We start from the raw sequence: 17,108 nt of genomic DNA, 5'->3' as shown, positions 1-17,108 counted from the left end.
GCCTGGCCAAGATACACAAATGCTTCACATTGTGTTACAATTACCTGCAGTATTTAGTGCCATAACGTGCTATATAGCAAGCTTGTCCAACCCACGGGCTGCATGTGGCCCAGGACAGCTTTGAATGCGGTTCAACATACATTTGTAAACTTTCTGAAAACATTATGAGAATACTTTTTGCAATTTTTTTTTTAAAGCTCAACAGCTATCATTGCTGTTAGTGTATTTTATGTGTGGCCCAAGACAATTCTTCCAATGTGGCCCAGGGAATCCAAAAGATTGGACACCCATGCTCAGAGGTTTGTAGCCCAAGACCAGTAGGCTACACCACATATCCTAGTGTGTAGCAGGCTGTGCCGTGTAGGTGTGTAAGTGCACCCTAGGATGTTAGCACAGTGACAGAATCGCCTGATGTCACATTTCTCAGAACGTATTCTGTGTTGTTCAGCGACGCATGACTGTAAATCGTTTTCACTTCCTATTTTGTCACATCTATGTTTCTACCAATCTTGTAGACCTCAGAGAAGAATCTGACTGGCATTATCTCCAGCTTAGCGACCCCTGGCCAGACCTGGAGCTGTTCAAGAAGTTGCCCTTTGACTACATCATTCATGACCCGAAGTATGAAGATGCCAGCCTGATTTGTTCACACTATCAGAGTATAAAGAGTGAAGGTCAGACTTTGAATCTCTCGTTTCACCTTCCAAAGTGTATGGGCACAGCCTCTTGAAGGGACGAGCTGGATTTTGTTAGGCATAAAATCAGGTGGTGATGAATTAACCTGCCATACGTAGTACAGAACTGAGGTCACCACCTCCCTGTATGAGGAAGGGAGGAATGGAAACCTGTGAATTGAAGAGTGTTGCTCAGGAAGTGCTAAGTGATGATGATGACACCCTTGCTGATTTGTCACTATTGGAATATTCTGAAGACTCTGGTTAATATAAGATAAAAGATGTGTATGTTTACTTACGAATTTGGAATTGTCAAAACGGGTACACGTGTTCACCTCTCCTCCCCCGATGTCTTGATTTTTCCCTCCCCCTTAGGGATCCCCAACATCTGTGGTGTGCTGACACTGCAGTGTACCGGGGCCAGCGCGATTATAAACTTAGATTAGAAAGATTTGGTAAATGCCATGAGAAAGGAAATGACTGTATTAGTCCATTTCACGCTGCTGCTGACAGACATACCTGAAACTGGGTAATTTATAAAGAAAAAGAGGGTTAATGGACTCACAGTTCCACGTGGCTGAGGAGGCTTCACAATCATGGTGGAAAGCGCAAGGCACGTCTTACATAGCAGTAGGCAAGAGAGAATGAGAGCCCAGCAAAAGGGGAAACCCCTTATAAAACCATCGCATCTTGTGAGACTTATTCAGTACCATGAGAACAGTATTAGGGAAACTGCCCCCATGATTCAGTTATCTCCCATCAAGTCCCTCCCACAACATGTAAGAATTATGGGAGCTACAGTTCAAGATAGATTTGGGTGGGGACACAGACAAACCATATCAGCGACCCACCAAGACTCCATTTTAAACCAACAACTTTATCGTCTTTGCTATCAGAATAGATCCCTTGCACCAAGGATCCTTCTTGTAGGCCAGTCTCTAATGAAGGCAGAGTGTTAAAATCTTAATCGGCCTGGTCATTTGAAAAACAAGCCAGGGCTAGATGTGGTGGCTCACGCCTGTAATCTCAGCACTTTGGGAGGCTGAGGTGGACGGATCACCTGAGGTCAGGAGTTCGAGACCAGCCTGGCCAACATGGCAAAACCCCATCTCTACAAAAAATGCAAAACTTAGCCAGGTGTGGTGGCATGCACCTGTAATCCCAGCTACTCAGGAGGCTGAGGCAGGAGAATCACTTGAACCTGCGAGGCGGAGGTTGCAGTGAGCTGAGATCATGCCACTGTACTCCAGCCTGAGTGACAGAGCAAGACCTTGTCTCCAAAAACCAAACAAAAAAAGAAAAACAAGGGACAGTTCATCTGCATTCAGTGCTAGCATGTTAAGTTGGCAATCGATTTAAATTGTCTAGTGGATCTTTACATAGGTGCTGATGAAATGTTTTTAGTCTACAGTAAGACATGATATGGACAGTGCCTTAATTAGTTTATTCCACTGACACTTTTGTGGTCCTTCATTGTCTCCTTTGACCAGCTGTCACATCAGGGCCCAGGGAGGTGAGAGGGAGTCCTCCCCAACAGAACAGAATCCTGTCGTCTGGGCATTTTGAGCATTTTGGTTTCTGTTTGAGCAGGCAGGGGATAATATTTGCTTTGCTCCCTGCTGCTTTTTAATCCTGGGGAATTTGGTGCAGACAGAGGGATGTCCCGGAAGCCGGAGGACCTTTATGTGCGGCGTCAGACGGCACGGATGAGACTGTCCAAGTACGCAGCATACAACACTTACCACCACTGCGAGCAGTGCCACCAGTACATGGGCTTCCACCCCCGCTACCAGGTAGGCCCTAGCAGCTCCCCACCAGGCGTTTCACCTTGGCCCACATCGTCCATTCCCCTGCTCTCTCACGCTTTCATTCCAGAGTAGGAGATAGAGAGTTCTGGAAGCCCTGGATTCCTGGTCTATTTGCATCCTCTGTTCCCTTCAATTGTCTGTGGAATTATTGCTGGAACTAGAGCACCACGGTTCTCCTGGGGTTGTGTGTTTATCAGTGGCCAAGTTACCCAGCCGTGGAAGTGGTCATCATCTTTAGGTCCCAGTGATTTCAGAAGTTAGTCCAATGCAGCAGATGCTCACCAGGTACTTATTCTGTACCAGGTACTGGGGGTGCAGAGCTGAATCAACTCTGTCCCCATCCTCCACACTCAGTCTAGGAGGGAGATGTGCACATAAGCAAAACGTAATGATGTGAAGCAGGCAAAAAGAGTATTATGGTTGAAGCACAGAAATCCATTGATAAGAGGAGGCATTTGCATTTATTGAGCACCTACTGCATGCTAGGTAATGTGCCTAGGCACTTTTTATATATCAATTTCTCCCAACCTTTTATGCAATAGAAAATATTTATCCTGGACACATAGAAATGGATAAGGCTCCTGACCCAGGGCTCTGGCTGCCTCAGGCTCTGGTGGGTCACCTGAAGCCACACCTGCTGGCCACTCACGGTGCACTGGGTGGGAACTGTCCTGTCTAGTGTCCTATTTACTTCACACTAAAATTTCATAGTCCCTGTTTTATAAATGAGGATCCTGTTTGGGTGGGGAGCGGAAGAGAGAAGATTTGGAAGAATTAATAAGAATTTGCCAAGAGGCCAAGAATTAATAAGATGAAGGGAGAGGGACAGCATGTGTGGGAGAGGGGAGGTGGGGTTTCCGGGGGATGGGAAGTGATGTGGGTTGGGTGTTTCTGGAACCCAGACTTTGGGATAGGTACACTCAGCCACGAAACTCGGAGGGTAGGCAGAGGCCAGACCACAAAACGCCTGGTGGGCACCGTGGAGAGGAACGAGGACTCTTTCAGCAGGAACTCCAAGTGGAGCCCAGTGCGGGCAGAGCTGTGTTTAGACTGGTCTCTTAGTCCCATAGAGGTGTGTGGAGTGCCTGGGAGGCTGGTTATTTATAAACAGGGGAGAGAATTTATTTTACATGGAGTATTTCTTTTCATTTCAGACCCAAGCAAGGGAGAGAGGGGCGGAGGGAGAGGACCAGAGTTGGCGGGAGCTAGTCAGATGCCTGGCTGGGGAGCAGAGGCGTGTAGGGCAGCTGATGTCTTGGGCTGCTTTCAGAAAGGCCTGAGGCAAGAGCACTGGCCTCTCTTTCCATCCCTTTTGCAGAGGGAAACAGCCCCTGTCTGCCTGGCTTTGAGCTTGGCTGCCGGGGACGCAGCACTCATTGTTTGAGTATGCAATTGTACTGTAGATGAAAGAAAGAACATATAAGCAGTTTTTTAAGGGTCAAAATAATCAGTAATCCCATTTGTTCCAGATAAACTCTCCTAACATTTTGTTTCTTGGAGATGTAGTTTTTCTTTCAAGGCAAACAAAAGCATATGTGAAAACACGTCCGTGATTTTGAAATGTAGGGAACTGAAAGGGACTGAAGGGTGTCAGTCCCCAGTCATCCCTGTCAGTGTCGGGAGTGGGTGGTGCCGTCAGGACCTCGGGCTGCATCAACAGACACCAGAGCACAGAGGAGGAGGAGAGGCAGCCGGCTGGGCTGCGCCTGGCCTGTGTTCTCAGGGGTATGCAGATCTGGGGGCCACAGTGGAAGACGAGGAGGCCTGGGACGCTGAGGGGGCTTGAAACCAGCTGGTGCTGGTGCAGAGGCTGTGTGACCCACTGGCTGCCGTCTCCATGTGGCCCGCACCTGCTCATTCTGTTTTCTTTTCCAAGGCTCCCTTGACCTTTTTTATGAAACTGCCTCAGTGTGTCCTCCTTAACTGCCTCCCCCAGTCAAAATCCCTTTGTCCCTCATCTCTGCTCCCAAAGAAAGGGCTCTGTGGGTCTAGCAGAGCCATGGCAGAGATTAAAGCAGTGTGTGCTCGTCCGCCTCCTCCCCTGGGGACCCTGGGATGCATGCAGAGCACAAGCTAGGAGGGGATGTCAGTAGGGAGGGCTGTGAGTCGGTGGGGTCCTAAGAGGATGTTCAAGCTGAGGGCAAAGCTGGGCTGTAAGTCACACCCAGAGCAGCACGTGCGCAGATGTGGGGTGTGAGGCTCCTGGGAAATGGAGGCTGGAGGAGGTGACTAAGGGCACAGCCAGACTTGGTGACAGGAGTGAGTCCAAGGTCTCTGAATGCCAGTTTCCACATCTGTAAAATGGGGATGATGACAGTACTGCTTTGTAGGATTGTTAATGGCAGCACACAGGACAGAACGGTGCCAGGCGAGAAGTGTTATGGGAGTGTCCAGGCATATGCAGCTAGTGTTAATATGCGATTGCATGTAACTGTGATGGAAAAATACACGTATTAGAATTACAAATGAGCCCTGTAGCATGAATGCTTTAGTTGGTGACCCAGAACAGGGCTCTAGTTCAAAGCCACGGGAACCAAAAAGCTTGCTGCCTGCGCGGCACAGCGGGGTGAGGCCCATGCGGACTGAGGATGGGAGCAGGCTGTCGCCGTGGCTGTGTGGTCTCGGGCGTGCTTGACCTGTCAACAGACCTGGGTGTCTACACTTTTCACTGGAGTCACCCTGTGGGTTTCTTGTGCTGTAGGGAAGAGGTGACCGTGAACTGCACATCGTCACAGCAGGGTGGGCCTGGGGCCTTCTGGAAAGCAGGCCGGACTCTGACGGCAAGCTCTGTCCTTTCCCCCACACCCCAGCTGTATGAGTCCACCCTGCACGCCTTTGCCTTCTCTTACTCCATGCTAGGAGAGGAGATCCAGCTGCACTTCATCATCCCCAAGTCCAAGGAGCACCACTTTGTCTTCAGCCAACCTGGAGGCCAGCTGGAGAGCATGCGACTGCCCCTCGTGACAGACAAGGTACTGGCTTAGAGACCTAGTGGGGCAGATCCAAGTGGCTTCAAGTGGGGACTGAGTGGGGGACTAGAGACAGAGCTGCCTGAGGAGGGAGTGCAGGCACCGATACAGGGACTGAACTTGGAGGAGGCTGGTGTCGCACACAGGCTCTGGAGTCACTCCAATTCAAGCCTCAGCCTTGCTCTACCATTTACTAGTTGTGTATTTGAACATGTCACTTAGTATCTGCAAACCTTGATTTCCTCATTGTAGTGTTGAACAGTAGTAACTTGCAAAAGCTTGTGGTGAAAACTATTTGGAATAACTGATGAAAGGCCCTAGCTCCGTGCCTGGAAGATAACAGGAGCTGGGTAGATGTTCATCCGCTCCATCTTTTCTTGAATGCTCTGCCAGGTAACATTTTGCGTAGGCTTAGGAAGAACAGTACAGTGAACCCTCTAGAGCCCATTACCAACTCCAGCAATTGCTAACTCATGGGCAGCCTTGTTTCATCCGTCCCTCTCTCCTCTTCCTGTTTTGTTTGGAAGTAAATCCCAGACCTCAAATCATGTCATCTATCTATAGATATTTATACCTATAGATATAGATATCTCAGTGTGTCTCTCTAAAAGACACATTTCCTTTTATCTTTTGAAGAGATTGTTCTGAATGTTCCATTGTCTCTGACCATTCTTACAGAGATGCTCCTTGTAGAGCTTTTGGTTTGACAGTGCTCAACTGATCACCTCACAGTCAGCTGGCTGCTCCTTACCCAGCCCCACTCAAGGCAGGCCATGTGGAGAAGCTGCTTTTCCTTCTCCAGAGTGCCAGGCACCTGTGGAGTTGCACCTGGCCTTTCAGACCCAGCAGCCTGTTATTAAGTAATGAAAATATTTGTAATGTACCCAACAGGCCTTCATTGTAAGGTACCTCCTAACCCACGGGCTGGGGTTGGGTGTTGCGGTGAAATTCCATGGATGAAATATGAGAGCTGGGGTTTCTCCACCACTCCACTCACCTTCCAGCCTTCCTGGCGGAACTGGCCGTGAGCACCAGTGCCTCACAGTGTTTGGCAGGTGCTTTGAGGAATTCAGAGGGAGCAGAGGGCCTACCTCTGCCAGATGAACTTATTGTTAAGGAAGGAGTTGAAGAAAACAGTTATTTACATAAAAGATATAACAACCCGAGTGGATAGCTAAGTTCTATGGGGCAGCGATTAGGGGTGTTGTGTGTTCATAGTGTATGGAAAATGCAAGGCATGCATGAATAATGAGTACTCTGGGCATAACATTAGATTCTAATACGAGAGGGTAATGAATTTGGTTAATTGCTATATGCCAGTTAGTTTCTGTTGCCTAACACACCATTCCCAAATAAGCATTAGCTTTGGGATCTGTGGGCTAGCAGGTTGGGCTTGCTTCAGCCAGGTGGTTTTCTGGGCTCGGTTGTACTCACTCACTCGTGTTGACAGTGAGCCAGCAGGTTGTCTGCGGGCTGGCTGGTGGCCTCAGCTAGGCTGTTCAGCTCTCCTCCAAGTGGTCTCTCATCGTCCAGCAGGCTAGCCCGGGCTTGTGCATAGGAGAGTTCTGAGAGGGAGTGGAACACGTAAGTCATCTTGAGGCTATGCTCAGGACTGGCACAAGGCCATTTTTCCTGCCTTTTACTGGGAAAAGCAAGTCACAAGGCTGAAAATTCCAGCAGTATGGAAATGGTCATCATTCTGTGATGGAAAATGCTGCAAAGTCATGTCAAGGGACTAATTGTGGCCACATTTATAAACACTCTACCTCATGATACCTGTACTTTGCAGAGCCATGAATATATAAAAAGTCCAACATTCACTCCAACCACTGGCCGTCACGAACATGGGCTCTTTAATCTGTACCATGCAATGGATGGTGCCAGCCATTTGCATGTGCTGGTCGTCAAGGAATACGAGATGGCGATTTATAAGAAATACTGGCCCAACCACATCATGCTGGTGCTCCCCAGTATCTTCAACAGCGCTGGAGTTGGTGAGTGTCCTTTAACATCATCTATTCAGTTAAACTCCTGTGAACGAACACTTGAGAGAGTATTCTAGAGACGAAAGTTAAACATGTGACATCAAGCCTTTTACTTTTGGACTTTTAAAGCTGTTTTCATTTTGTTTGACTTTTTTATGCAATCTTCCCCCTGGCCCCAGTGTTTGGTTATCCATTTAATGGATATTTTCTTTCTTTCGTTCTTTTTTTTTTTTTTTTTGAGATGGAATCTTGCTCTGTCGCCCAGGCTGGAGTGCAATGGCATGATCTTGGCTCATTGCAACCTCCGTCTTATGGGTTCAAGCTATTCTCCCACCTCAGCTGCCCGAGTAGCTGGCATTACAGACACCAACCATGACTCCCAGCTAACTTTTGTATTTTTGTAGAGACGGGGTTTCACCACGTTGGCTAAGCTGGTCTCAAACTCGTGACCTCAGGTGATCTGCCTGCCTTGGCCTCCCAAAGTGCTGGGATTATAGACGTGAGCCACTGCGCCTGGCCAAATTGATATTTGCAATGGTTAGAGAAGAAAGCATAAGAAAGCAAATGTGTGTTCCACCTGGAGAGGAGTGTTTTCCTCCCTGTAGTTTTCTCTCCCTAGCCCGTGGGCCGTGTTTTGTGACAGGTGATGCATGTCAGGAAGGTCGGAGCTGGCTTGTCTGGGCGGCCTTGGCGGCAGGTCTGCCTGGGGTCTGCCTGCTGTGGGTGTGGGTGTGAGACAGCCCTGAGTCCAGTTGCTTCGCCCACTGTAGGTGCCGCCCATTTCCTCATCAAGGAGCTGTCGTACCATAACCTGGAGCTTGAGCGGAACCGGCAGGAGGAGCTGGGGATCAAGCCGCAGGACATCTGGCCTTTCATCGTGATCTCTGATGACTCCTGCGTGATGTGGAACGTGGTGGATGTCGACTCTGCTGGGGAGAGAAGCAGGTGAGGTGGCCTGATGGCACTGCCACCCTACGAAGGATGACCAACGAGTGTGCACTCTCTGTGTGGGGAGTGCGCCCACCCCGGAAGACCGGAGGGCCTCACAGTAGAAGGGGTGGGTGTGGTTCCTGGGTGTGGTAAAAGTGAGCTCACGTGCCAAGCCTGGCTTGCTTTTAATTTTAAAAAATTGTCTTTGGGCCAGGTGTGGTGGCTCATGCCTGTAATCCCAGCACTTTGGGAGGCAGAGGCGGGTGGATCACAAGGTCAGGAGATCGAGACCATCCTGGCTAACACAGTGAAACCCTGTCTCTACTGAAAGTACAAAAAAATTAGCCAGGCGTGGTGGCGGGCACCTGTAGTCCCAGCTACTCGAGAGGCTGAGGCAGGAGAACGGTATGAACCCGGGAGGCGGAGCTTGCAGTGAGTGGAGATGGTGCCTCCGCACTCCAGCCTGGGTAACACAGCGAGACTCTGTCTCAAAAAAAAAAAAAATTGTTATTGAAGTATAATACAGAAAATCACACTATCCATTTAATATATAGACAAAAAGGAAAGTATAATACATATACAGAACTTTTCCCAAGCTGAGCACATTCATTTAACCAACTCCGATATTAAGAAAGGGACATTACTGCCCCCCAGAAACTCCCTTCCTGCTGCCCCCAGCCCCACCCCTCCTCGCTAGCCTGACTGCTGACTCCTAGCTTTATTTGTATTTGCTGTGTGACTTTAAGCAAATGGCTAAATCATTTTGGGTTCTAGTTTCCTCATCTGCGATTAATACCTATGCCATGGGGTTGTTGTGAGAATTGACTAAATTATGGTCTGCAAATGTGTTCAGCACATAGAAGAAATGAGTGCCCGTGGGAAGCACCCAGCAGGGTGCCTGGCCCCTGGGGGCCTGTGCAGGGTACCGGCCTGTGCAGGTGTTCACGGCAGTCTCAGAGCCGGTACCACACTGCCTGGTCCCAAGGGCCTTGCTGCTGCTTGGTGTCAGCCTAGGGGCTCACTCTCCCTCCTTCGAGCAGGGAGTTCTCCTGGTCGGAAAGGAACGTGTCTTTGAAGCACATCATGCAGCACATTGAGGCGGCCCCCAACATCACGCACTACGCCCTGCTGGGCCTGCGGAAGTGGTCCAGCAAGACCCGGGCCAGCGAGGTGCGAGAGCCCTTCTCCCGCTGCCACGTGCATAACTTCATCATCCTGAACGTGGACCTGACCCAGAACGTGCAGTACAACCAGAACCGGTAAGCACCTGCACCCGGGGCGCAGGAGGCGGCGGCCCTGGGGGCGCAGAGTCCTGAGTGAGGGCAGCCTCGGGCTGCAGAGGCGTCCTGGTGGTGAGCACTGGCCTGGCCTTGCTCTCCGTTGTCCCAGTTTTTTCAGTGCTGAATAATTTTGAGTATTCGCAGATCATTCAGCTTCATTCACCAATTCTCATGATGCTTTACTGAGTGAGTTACATTGGACTGTGTGTTTTTTTTTTCTTGCCTTTTTGATTCATTCTCCCAATACATTGCTTTTTAGGAGCTTTAGCACGGAAGAAAATGATAATTTCCGTAGGTTTCTGTACATATCTAGTCACAGAAGTGCTCCCATCTCCAGAGGATTCAATTGCTCAGTGTCCATGGAGGGCCTGTCTGCACCGGGCACTGGGCCACAGCCTGCGTCAGCTGCTGGAAGAGGGTGGGTTTTGGAGCCAATCTGACTGGGCCTCTGGGAACCCGGGTTCTGCTGTGTATCATGTTTGCAGCACAGGCAGGCCACTCACCTCCGAGCCCTATTCTTCTCAGCTGTAAAACGCGGCTCATGTTTTTACCCTCGGAGGTTTTTTGTTGCTTTCTTTTTCACCGATGCGCGAGGTCATGTTGGTAACGTTTCTCACGTGCACTTGGCCCTTGGCCTCTGGTCACCACTGAGCAGTCCTCGTGTGGTTGAAGTGTGAGGTACACACTGCCTTTCCCATACAGAGATGGCCCTGTTTGTCCTGTGGATTTTCCTTGTCTGTTTTGCCTTACGTTTCCCCTAGAGTAAGGAAGGTCTTGAGGCAAGAATGAAGCCCACTCCACCTTCATAGCCCCCTATGATGGGGACCCACACTCTAGGTGCTGGGGGCAGTGAGTGAGGGTGTGAGCCGTGCCCCATCAGACCCACCCCTCCTCTGGCCCTGAGTAGGTTCCTGTGTGACGATGTAGACTTCAACCTGCGGGTGCACAGCGCCGGCCTCCTGCTCTGCCGGTTCAACCGCTTCAGCGTGATGAAGAAGCAGATCGTGGTGGGCGGCCACAGGTCCTTCCACATCACGTCCAAGGTGAGCTCCTCGCTGCTGGGCAGGCCTCTGTGTCCACCGCCTGGGCCGCCCTGGCACGCACACTGAGGGTAGGAGCAATCGGGGGAGGCCGTGTCTCTTTCAAGTGCGTGGGGCGGGGCCCTACTGGGTGGGGTCAGTAAAGGTTTTTAATTGGCATTGAGCCCTGGGAAATGACAGGCTCCGTGGGGTCTCTCTTCTACCTCTGATATATTAACCAGTATCCCGCAAGCTTCTGCTGGGGCCAAGGCTCCAACCAAGCCTTCCTGTGTGTTCTCACCCGCCCCAGCTGGGTGAGGTCTCAGGCCATGCTCTTCCTTGGGCCCCTGGGATGGTGCCTGGTTGCATAACTATTTGAATGGCTCTGCAGGCTGGCCCCATAGTCACACTATGTGTCCACTGGGAAGCCTCAGGGTGGGGAGGGACCTGGTGCGATTACGTGTGTTCCAGCTAAGCAGGCCTGGGGAATTAAGATGTACAATCACAGCAAGTCTGGATAGCTCTGTGTCTTCCAGGAAGCAATACAGCAGGTGTGTCTCTGCCTGAAGCTCTCCCCAGTCCTATGGGCCAGAGCCCCTTTCTCTGTCACTTCTGTCTGTCTTGATCCTGCCCTAATGCCACCAGCTGCCTTTCCCAGCCTCTTTCCCTCCTCATCTCTGTAAACTGCTGAGTTGACAGAGTTAGCTACGCTGAGGTGGGCTGGGTCTGAGTTGGGACACCAGCTCCATCTTCACTGACCCCCAGAGGCAGGTACTGCGCCTTTTCCAGCAGTGCGGGGCCTCTCCTCATTTCTCTTGCAAAGTAACAAGACCTTTAAATAAAAGGCCCCCACTTACACCATCACTGAGATCTTAAAATTGTGTGAGGTTTGTTGTTTAATCAGGGAAAACAGACACCGTCACCATGTCTCCATCAAAGGGCCAGACGTGCCTTTAAAACAAACTTTCCTTTTATGTCCTTCAGTGTCATTTTTAAACTCTTAGATATTTTATCTTTATTATTTGAACATAATCTTAATTTTCTATTACATTTGATTGCATATTGGTTATACATAAGAAAGCTAGTCATGTCTTATAATCTTTCACGTGAGTGAAATCACTGCATTGTTTTCATTTATTCATTAAATACTTACTGAGCAGCCAATCCCCATGCTTAGGAGTACACAGCCCAGCAGCCGGGGCAGATATCAGACACGTGGCTAGTTAAGGACCATCGGGAGAAGCACCACAAAAGTGAACTGTGTGTCACGGGGAGACCTGAGTCTGTTGGAGTTCCCGGGGAAGTGACATTAAAGCAGAGACCTGGAGGAAGAGAGTGAGCCACATGCCCAGGCAGGGACAGAGGCAGGAACAGGGACAGGATGCCTTCAGTGGGTGAAGGTGCAGAAGGGTAGGAGTGAGGAGGTCAGTATGGAGGAAGGGGAGGAGGGTGGCGGGGAGGAGCTGCGGAAGTAGGCAAACCTTCCCAGCTATGGGAAAGTTCCAGACTTTTCTCTAGGACTCACAGGAGGGAAGCCAGTGAGAGTCTGATGTAAACGTGTTGGTGATGGAGCAAGAGCCTGTGGCTCGGATGCCGGCTGTGGGTGGGAAGAGCCTGGGGCTGGGCGGGACTGGGACAGGATCTCTGGTGGGGAGCTGGCCACTCCCAGAGGCCTGCATCCCCCAGGCCCGTGGGTACTCTTGTTTTCTCTAGACTGGAAAGCCGGTTTCCTGCATGGAATGATCAGTGTCTTTAATTCTTACTGATTGGGTTGGTTCATTTGACCATGTCTCTTGCATATTTCCCTTGAGTAAAACCTAATCTTTCTCAACAGAGAAGTTTATTCTTGAAGTATGTGTTCTCAGTTCATTCCCCTGAGCGACACAAGCTTCCATTCTGGGCCACCCCGTGCCGCCCAGAAGCCGTGGGAAGGTCCTCGCTCCTCAGGGCGGTAGTGGCCTGACACTCCCCCTTCCCGTGCAGGTGTCCGATAATTCCGCGGCGGTCGTGCCGGCCCAGTACATCTGTGCCCCGGACAGCAAGCACACCTTCCTCGCGGCGCCCGCCCAGCTCCTGCTGGAGAAGTTCCTACAGCACCACAGCCACCACTTCTTCCCGCTGTCCCTGAAGAACCATGACCACCCAGTGCTGTCTGTCGACTGTTACCTTAACCTGGGATCTCAGGTGACTTTCAGAGGGGGTGCTGTCGAATCCCTAATTCAGAGAAATCTCTAGAACCGATGGGCTGGAATCTGGGACTCCGAATCCTAAGTCCTCAACTCCTTCGTCTCGGGGTTGACCCCACTTTATAGCTTTTGCCATTCAGCTGAGAGAGCTGAGATGCTTTGCCCGGAAGTAAGAAGATAGGAAGCCAGCCCAATTCTGATGCCCAAACTTTTTTTTTTTTTTTTTGAGATGGAGTTTCACTCTTCTCGCCCAGGCTGGAGTGCAGTGGCACAATCTCAGCTCACTGCAGTCTCGGCCTCCCAAGTTCAAGTGATTCTCCTGCCTCAGCCTCCCAAGTAGCTGAGATTACAGGCATGTGCCACCATGCCTGGCTAATTTTTGTATTTTTAGTAGAGATGGGGTTTCACCATGTTGGCCAGGCTGGTCTCCAACTCCTGACCTCAGGTGATCCACCCACCTCGGCCTCCCAAAATGCTGGGGTTACAGGTGTGAGCCACTGCGTCCCGCCTAAATATTCTGATTCTCAGATGAACTCATGACTAGATAAATCTGGATAAAACTTCCAGAATTGATTTTTCAGATACAGATTTGGAAATAACATGAAAATATTGTCTCTGGTCCCCCAAAAATCTTGAGCTGGACCAAGCAGTTGGTATTTACTAGATGCAAACATTACTGAGCATTTCATAGAAAACGGTGCTCTCTCTTAGATTTCTTCTTTTTCAGATTTCTGTTTGCTATGTGAGCTCCAGGCCCCACTCTTTAAACATCAGCTGCTCGGACTTGCTGTTCAGCGGACTGCTGCTGTACCTCTGTGACTCTTTTGTGGGAGCTAGCTTTTTGAAAAAGTTTCATTTTCTGAAAGGTAACTTTTGTACTCTTAACCCTGCACCTTGTCTTCAATGGCTGTAGTCACTGGGTACCCTGAGGAGGGGACCTTTGGTCCTAGTCCTTATTTGCCCATGGGTAAACCGAGGATCAGAGAGGGAAGTAACTGCCTCAGCCACCCAGGAACGTGCAAGAGAGCTGGGATTTGATCTCCGGGGGCTCTCTTTTCCCTATACCTGTTTGGATAGAGGCAAAACACATCCCCCTTTCTTTTAGATGAATTGCAGACATTTTTTTAGCCTTTGTGTTTCTTGTCTTTCGTTCTTTCTTTCTTTCTTTCTTTCTTTTTTTTTTTTTGAGATGGAGTCTCACTCTGTTGCCTTGGCTGGAGTGCAGTGGTGCAATCTTGTCTCACTGCAACTTCTGCCTCCCGGGTTCAAGTGATTCTCGTGCCTTAGCCTCCCAAGTATCTGGGATTACAGGCGTCTGCCACCATGCCCGGCTAATTTTTTATTTTTAGTAGAGACAGGGTTTTGCCATCTTGGCCAGGCTGGTCTTGACCTCCCGACCTCAGGTGATCTGTCCACCTTGGCCTCCCAAAGTGTTGGGATTACTGGCATGAGCCACCGCACCAGCCATCTGTGTTCTTTTCCAGCCCAAATCCTTCACATCAGTGTCCCAGTCGTTGCTGACACTCTTCCCCCTGGTAGACGAGTCTTCCTGCTCGTCCTGGGAGGTCCCACACCACCTTGGCTTTTACGCCAGCCTTCCTCCTGTCTGCGCCAGCTTGGTTGAGAATGACAAGCACTTGTTCTGCATGACTTGAAAACACGATTTCCAGTCTGCATTTCCAGTCCTGCTCAGATCCCTAGCTGACCTTCGCTCTTCCTGGTGGCCTTGGCTCTGACCTTCCTCTCTAGCAGGCACTGAGTGAACACCAGCAGCATCTAAGGCCTTGGGAAAGATCAGGAGGTTTCTACAGCAGTCTCTGCCTTGGGAAACATTTCATCTAAAGGGAGGACTGGACACGAAGGTGGGGAGGAAGCAGACAGGGAAAGCATGGAGGAGACTGGGTTGATGTGTCGCCATGTGCTGGGAGTTGAGAGGAAGGAGAATTCCTGTGGTCGGCACATGGGACAGTGGGGGCTGTCCCAGGCCTGGATGGGTGGCAGAAGAGGGGGATGAAGCTGTAAGGTGGAGTAGGTAGGGTGGGGTATGTGAGCTACCGGCTGGGGCTGAGGATGCTTGGTTTGCAATTCGACCAGCCTCTCTCCTTCCTCTCCGCACCTCAGTTCCGTCCCTGCTCAGCTTTCCTTCTGCCTCCGTGTTTTCTCCCCCGCACACCTGCCCATCCCAGCCACACTCCTGTCTCGCTAAGATTGCACATCATCCTGAAAGAAGCAAGAGGCTGACTTGGAGCCGCCTCTGCCCTTCCCAGCAGCGCCCTGTCTTGCCATTGCAAGTAGAATCCAGGCAGCCGCTTTCATCTGGATAAACTCACCTTTTTCCTTCCCGCACCTGTGCCGTTGTCCACACAGGTGCGACCTTGTGTGTCATCTGTCAGGACCGGAGCTCACTGCGTCAGACGGTTGTCCGCCTGGAGCTCGAGGACGAGTGGCAGTTCCGGCTGCGCGATGAGTTCCAGACCGCCAATGCCAGGGAAGACCGGCCGCTCTTCTTTCTGACCGGACGACACATCTGAGGAAGACAGCGGCGAGTTTTCTGGAAGAGATGAGTGCTCAGAGCCCTCATGCTGTTGAGGCTAAAGGGAGGCCTGGAACTCTGGGGTGTTTGACTGGAATGGACCCCAGGGACTGTCTGCAGCGCAGCCCCTCATAGTACACGTGGGCCCCTGAGGCTGTGGTCCTGGGAACCAGGAAAAGACTCCGCAATGGGTGGGAATGAAAACTTGAGACTCCCAAGTTCTGGGCCAGCCCATTGCCCACGGCTGTTTTAAAGCCTGTTTCACGAGGAACAAATATTTGCTTCCTGTCCTGACATTCGTGTGCTTCCATGGACAAACCTAATTTTTTTCTCTTAGTTCTAAAGAATCTTGGGTTATTTTGTAGCAGTGCCAGTATTTCAGTAGATGGGATTTCAGCCAAGTAGGTTCCCCTGTAACCTCCTACAAAGCAATATTCCAAAGGAACATTTTAACTGTAAAGGCTGGAGACAAGAAAAAATAAGTAGATCGTTTTAATAAGAATTATTTAATTGCCTGTAAGTTTGCTGTTTCAGAGGCTAGCCCAAAGGCATCAAATTTAATAAAGTTAAACAAATTGATTTACTTCAGAGCAAATATGATCCTATTAAAATAATGTAGGGTAAATACCCTACCTCTTAGAAAGGGCAAAAATGCAAAGAAGCTTTCTTTAAAACTAAAAGGGTTTTTTTTGGGGGGGGGTGTTGGGGAGGAGGAAACGAGGCTAACAGAGGTTGACCTAAAATTTGCCTTACAAAGGAGAAAGGACCACATTGCTTACTTGAAACAAACAATGAAAACAACCAAAAAACAATGAAAACAACCAAAGTGATATATAAAATAGTTGATGAGAACTAGACTTATGACTGTAATTTACTAGAGTTTAGTTTTCAGTTCCTGAAGTAGCTCATTTTCTCTTACTGATGTTTGGTTCCTCAGGAAGAATCTCGCTTGACTAGAGAGGAGGTGGGAACAGAAGAGAGGAGGCAGGGAGATGGATTTCTTAGGGCTCACCCCTTCACAGGCTGACAGAATGGTTTTTTTTTTTGGAGACAGAGTCTCGCTCTGTTGCCCAGGCTGGAGTGCAGTGGTGATCTCGGCTCACTGCAAGCTCCGCCTCCTGGATTCACACCAGTCTCCTGCCTCAGCCTCCCAAGTAGCTGGGACTACAGGCGCCCGCCACCATGCCTAGCTAATTTTTTGTATTTTTTAGTAGAGATGGGGTTTCACCGTGTTAGCCAGGATGGTCTCGATCTCCTTATCTTGTGATCCGCCTGCCTCGGCCTCTCAAAGTGCTGGGATTACAGGTGTGAACCACCGCGCCCAGCCCAGAATGGTTTTTAAAGCCGCAGTTGAGAGGCCACCCATTGCCCAGGCACCTGGACAGTGATCATCTTGTTCATCTTGTTCAATCCTTTCTTGTGTGATTGGAATTACTCTTCCCCTTTGAAAGATGAGAAGGTTGAGATGCAAAGAGTACCTTTTCAAGGTCTCACTGCTGGAAAGAGCTAGAAGCACAGTTCAAAGTTCTGATCTCTGGACTTTGTAGTCCAGTTCTCCCTTCTCCCACTCTCCTACCCTCAATGCCACACTGGTTTTGAAGTGGCACATAACTTGAAGGAAAAGTTGGTGCGATCTCGGCTCACTGCAACCTCTGCCTCCTGGGTTCAAGTGATTCTGCAGCCTCAGCCTCCCGAGTAGCTGGGATTATGGGCACCCACCACCA

The 17,108-nt window shown here is 50.0% G+C and overlaps 1 protein-coding gene across 1 annotated transcript in view; it reads left to right on the top strand.

Annotated features, from left to right (window-relative positions):
- GREB1 (growth regulation by estrogen in breast cancer 1) overlaps positions 1 to 16,428 on the top strand; it is an 89,964-nt gene extending 73,536 nt beyond the window's left edge. The window contains exons 23-32 of the mRNA XM_011965335.1: positions 516 to 674; positions 2,325 to 2,467; positions 5,293 to 5,454; positions 7,241 to 7,445; positions 8,207 to 8,381; positions 9,407 to 9,625; positions 10,554 to 10,689; positions 12,649 to 12,849; positions 13,579 to 13,717; positions 15,219 to 16,428. Of these exons, the coding sequence (XP_011820725.1) occupies positions 516 to 674; positions 2,325 to 2,467; positions 5,293 to 5,454; positions 7,241 to 7,445; positions 8,207 to 8,381; positions 9,407 to 9,625; positions 10,554 to 10,689; positions 12,649 to 12,849; positions 13,579 to 13,717; positions 15,219 to 15,382 (1,703 nt within the window). The 3' untranslated portion in view covers positions 15,383 to 16,428. The remainder of the gene's footprint in view (positions 1 to 515; positions 675 to 2,324; positions 2,468 to 5,292; positions 5,455 to 7,240; positions 7,446 to 8,206; positions 8,382 to 9,406; positions 9,626 to 10,553; positions 10,690 to 12,648; positions 12,850 to 13,578; positions 13,718 to 15,218) is intronic.
- Positions 16,429 to 17,108: the final 680 nt, after the last annotated feature.

This window comes from Mandrillus leucophaeus, unplaced genomic scaffold (assembly GCF_000951045.1).
Source record: "Mandrillus leucophaeus isolate KB7577 unplaced genomic scaffold, Mleu.le_1.0 Scaffold72, whole genome shotgun sequence".
NCBI lineage: Eukaryota > Metazoa > Chordata > Mammalia > Primates > Cercopithecidae > Mandrillus > Mandrillus leucophaeus.
This window is presented reverse-complemented; position numbering and strand designations above follow the sequence as displayed.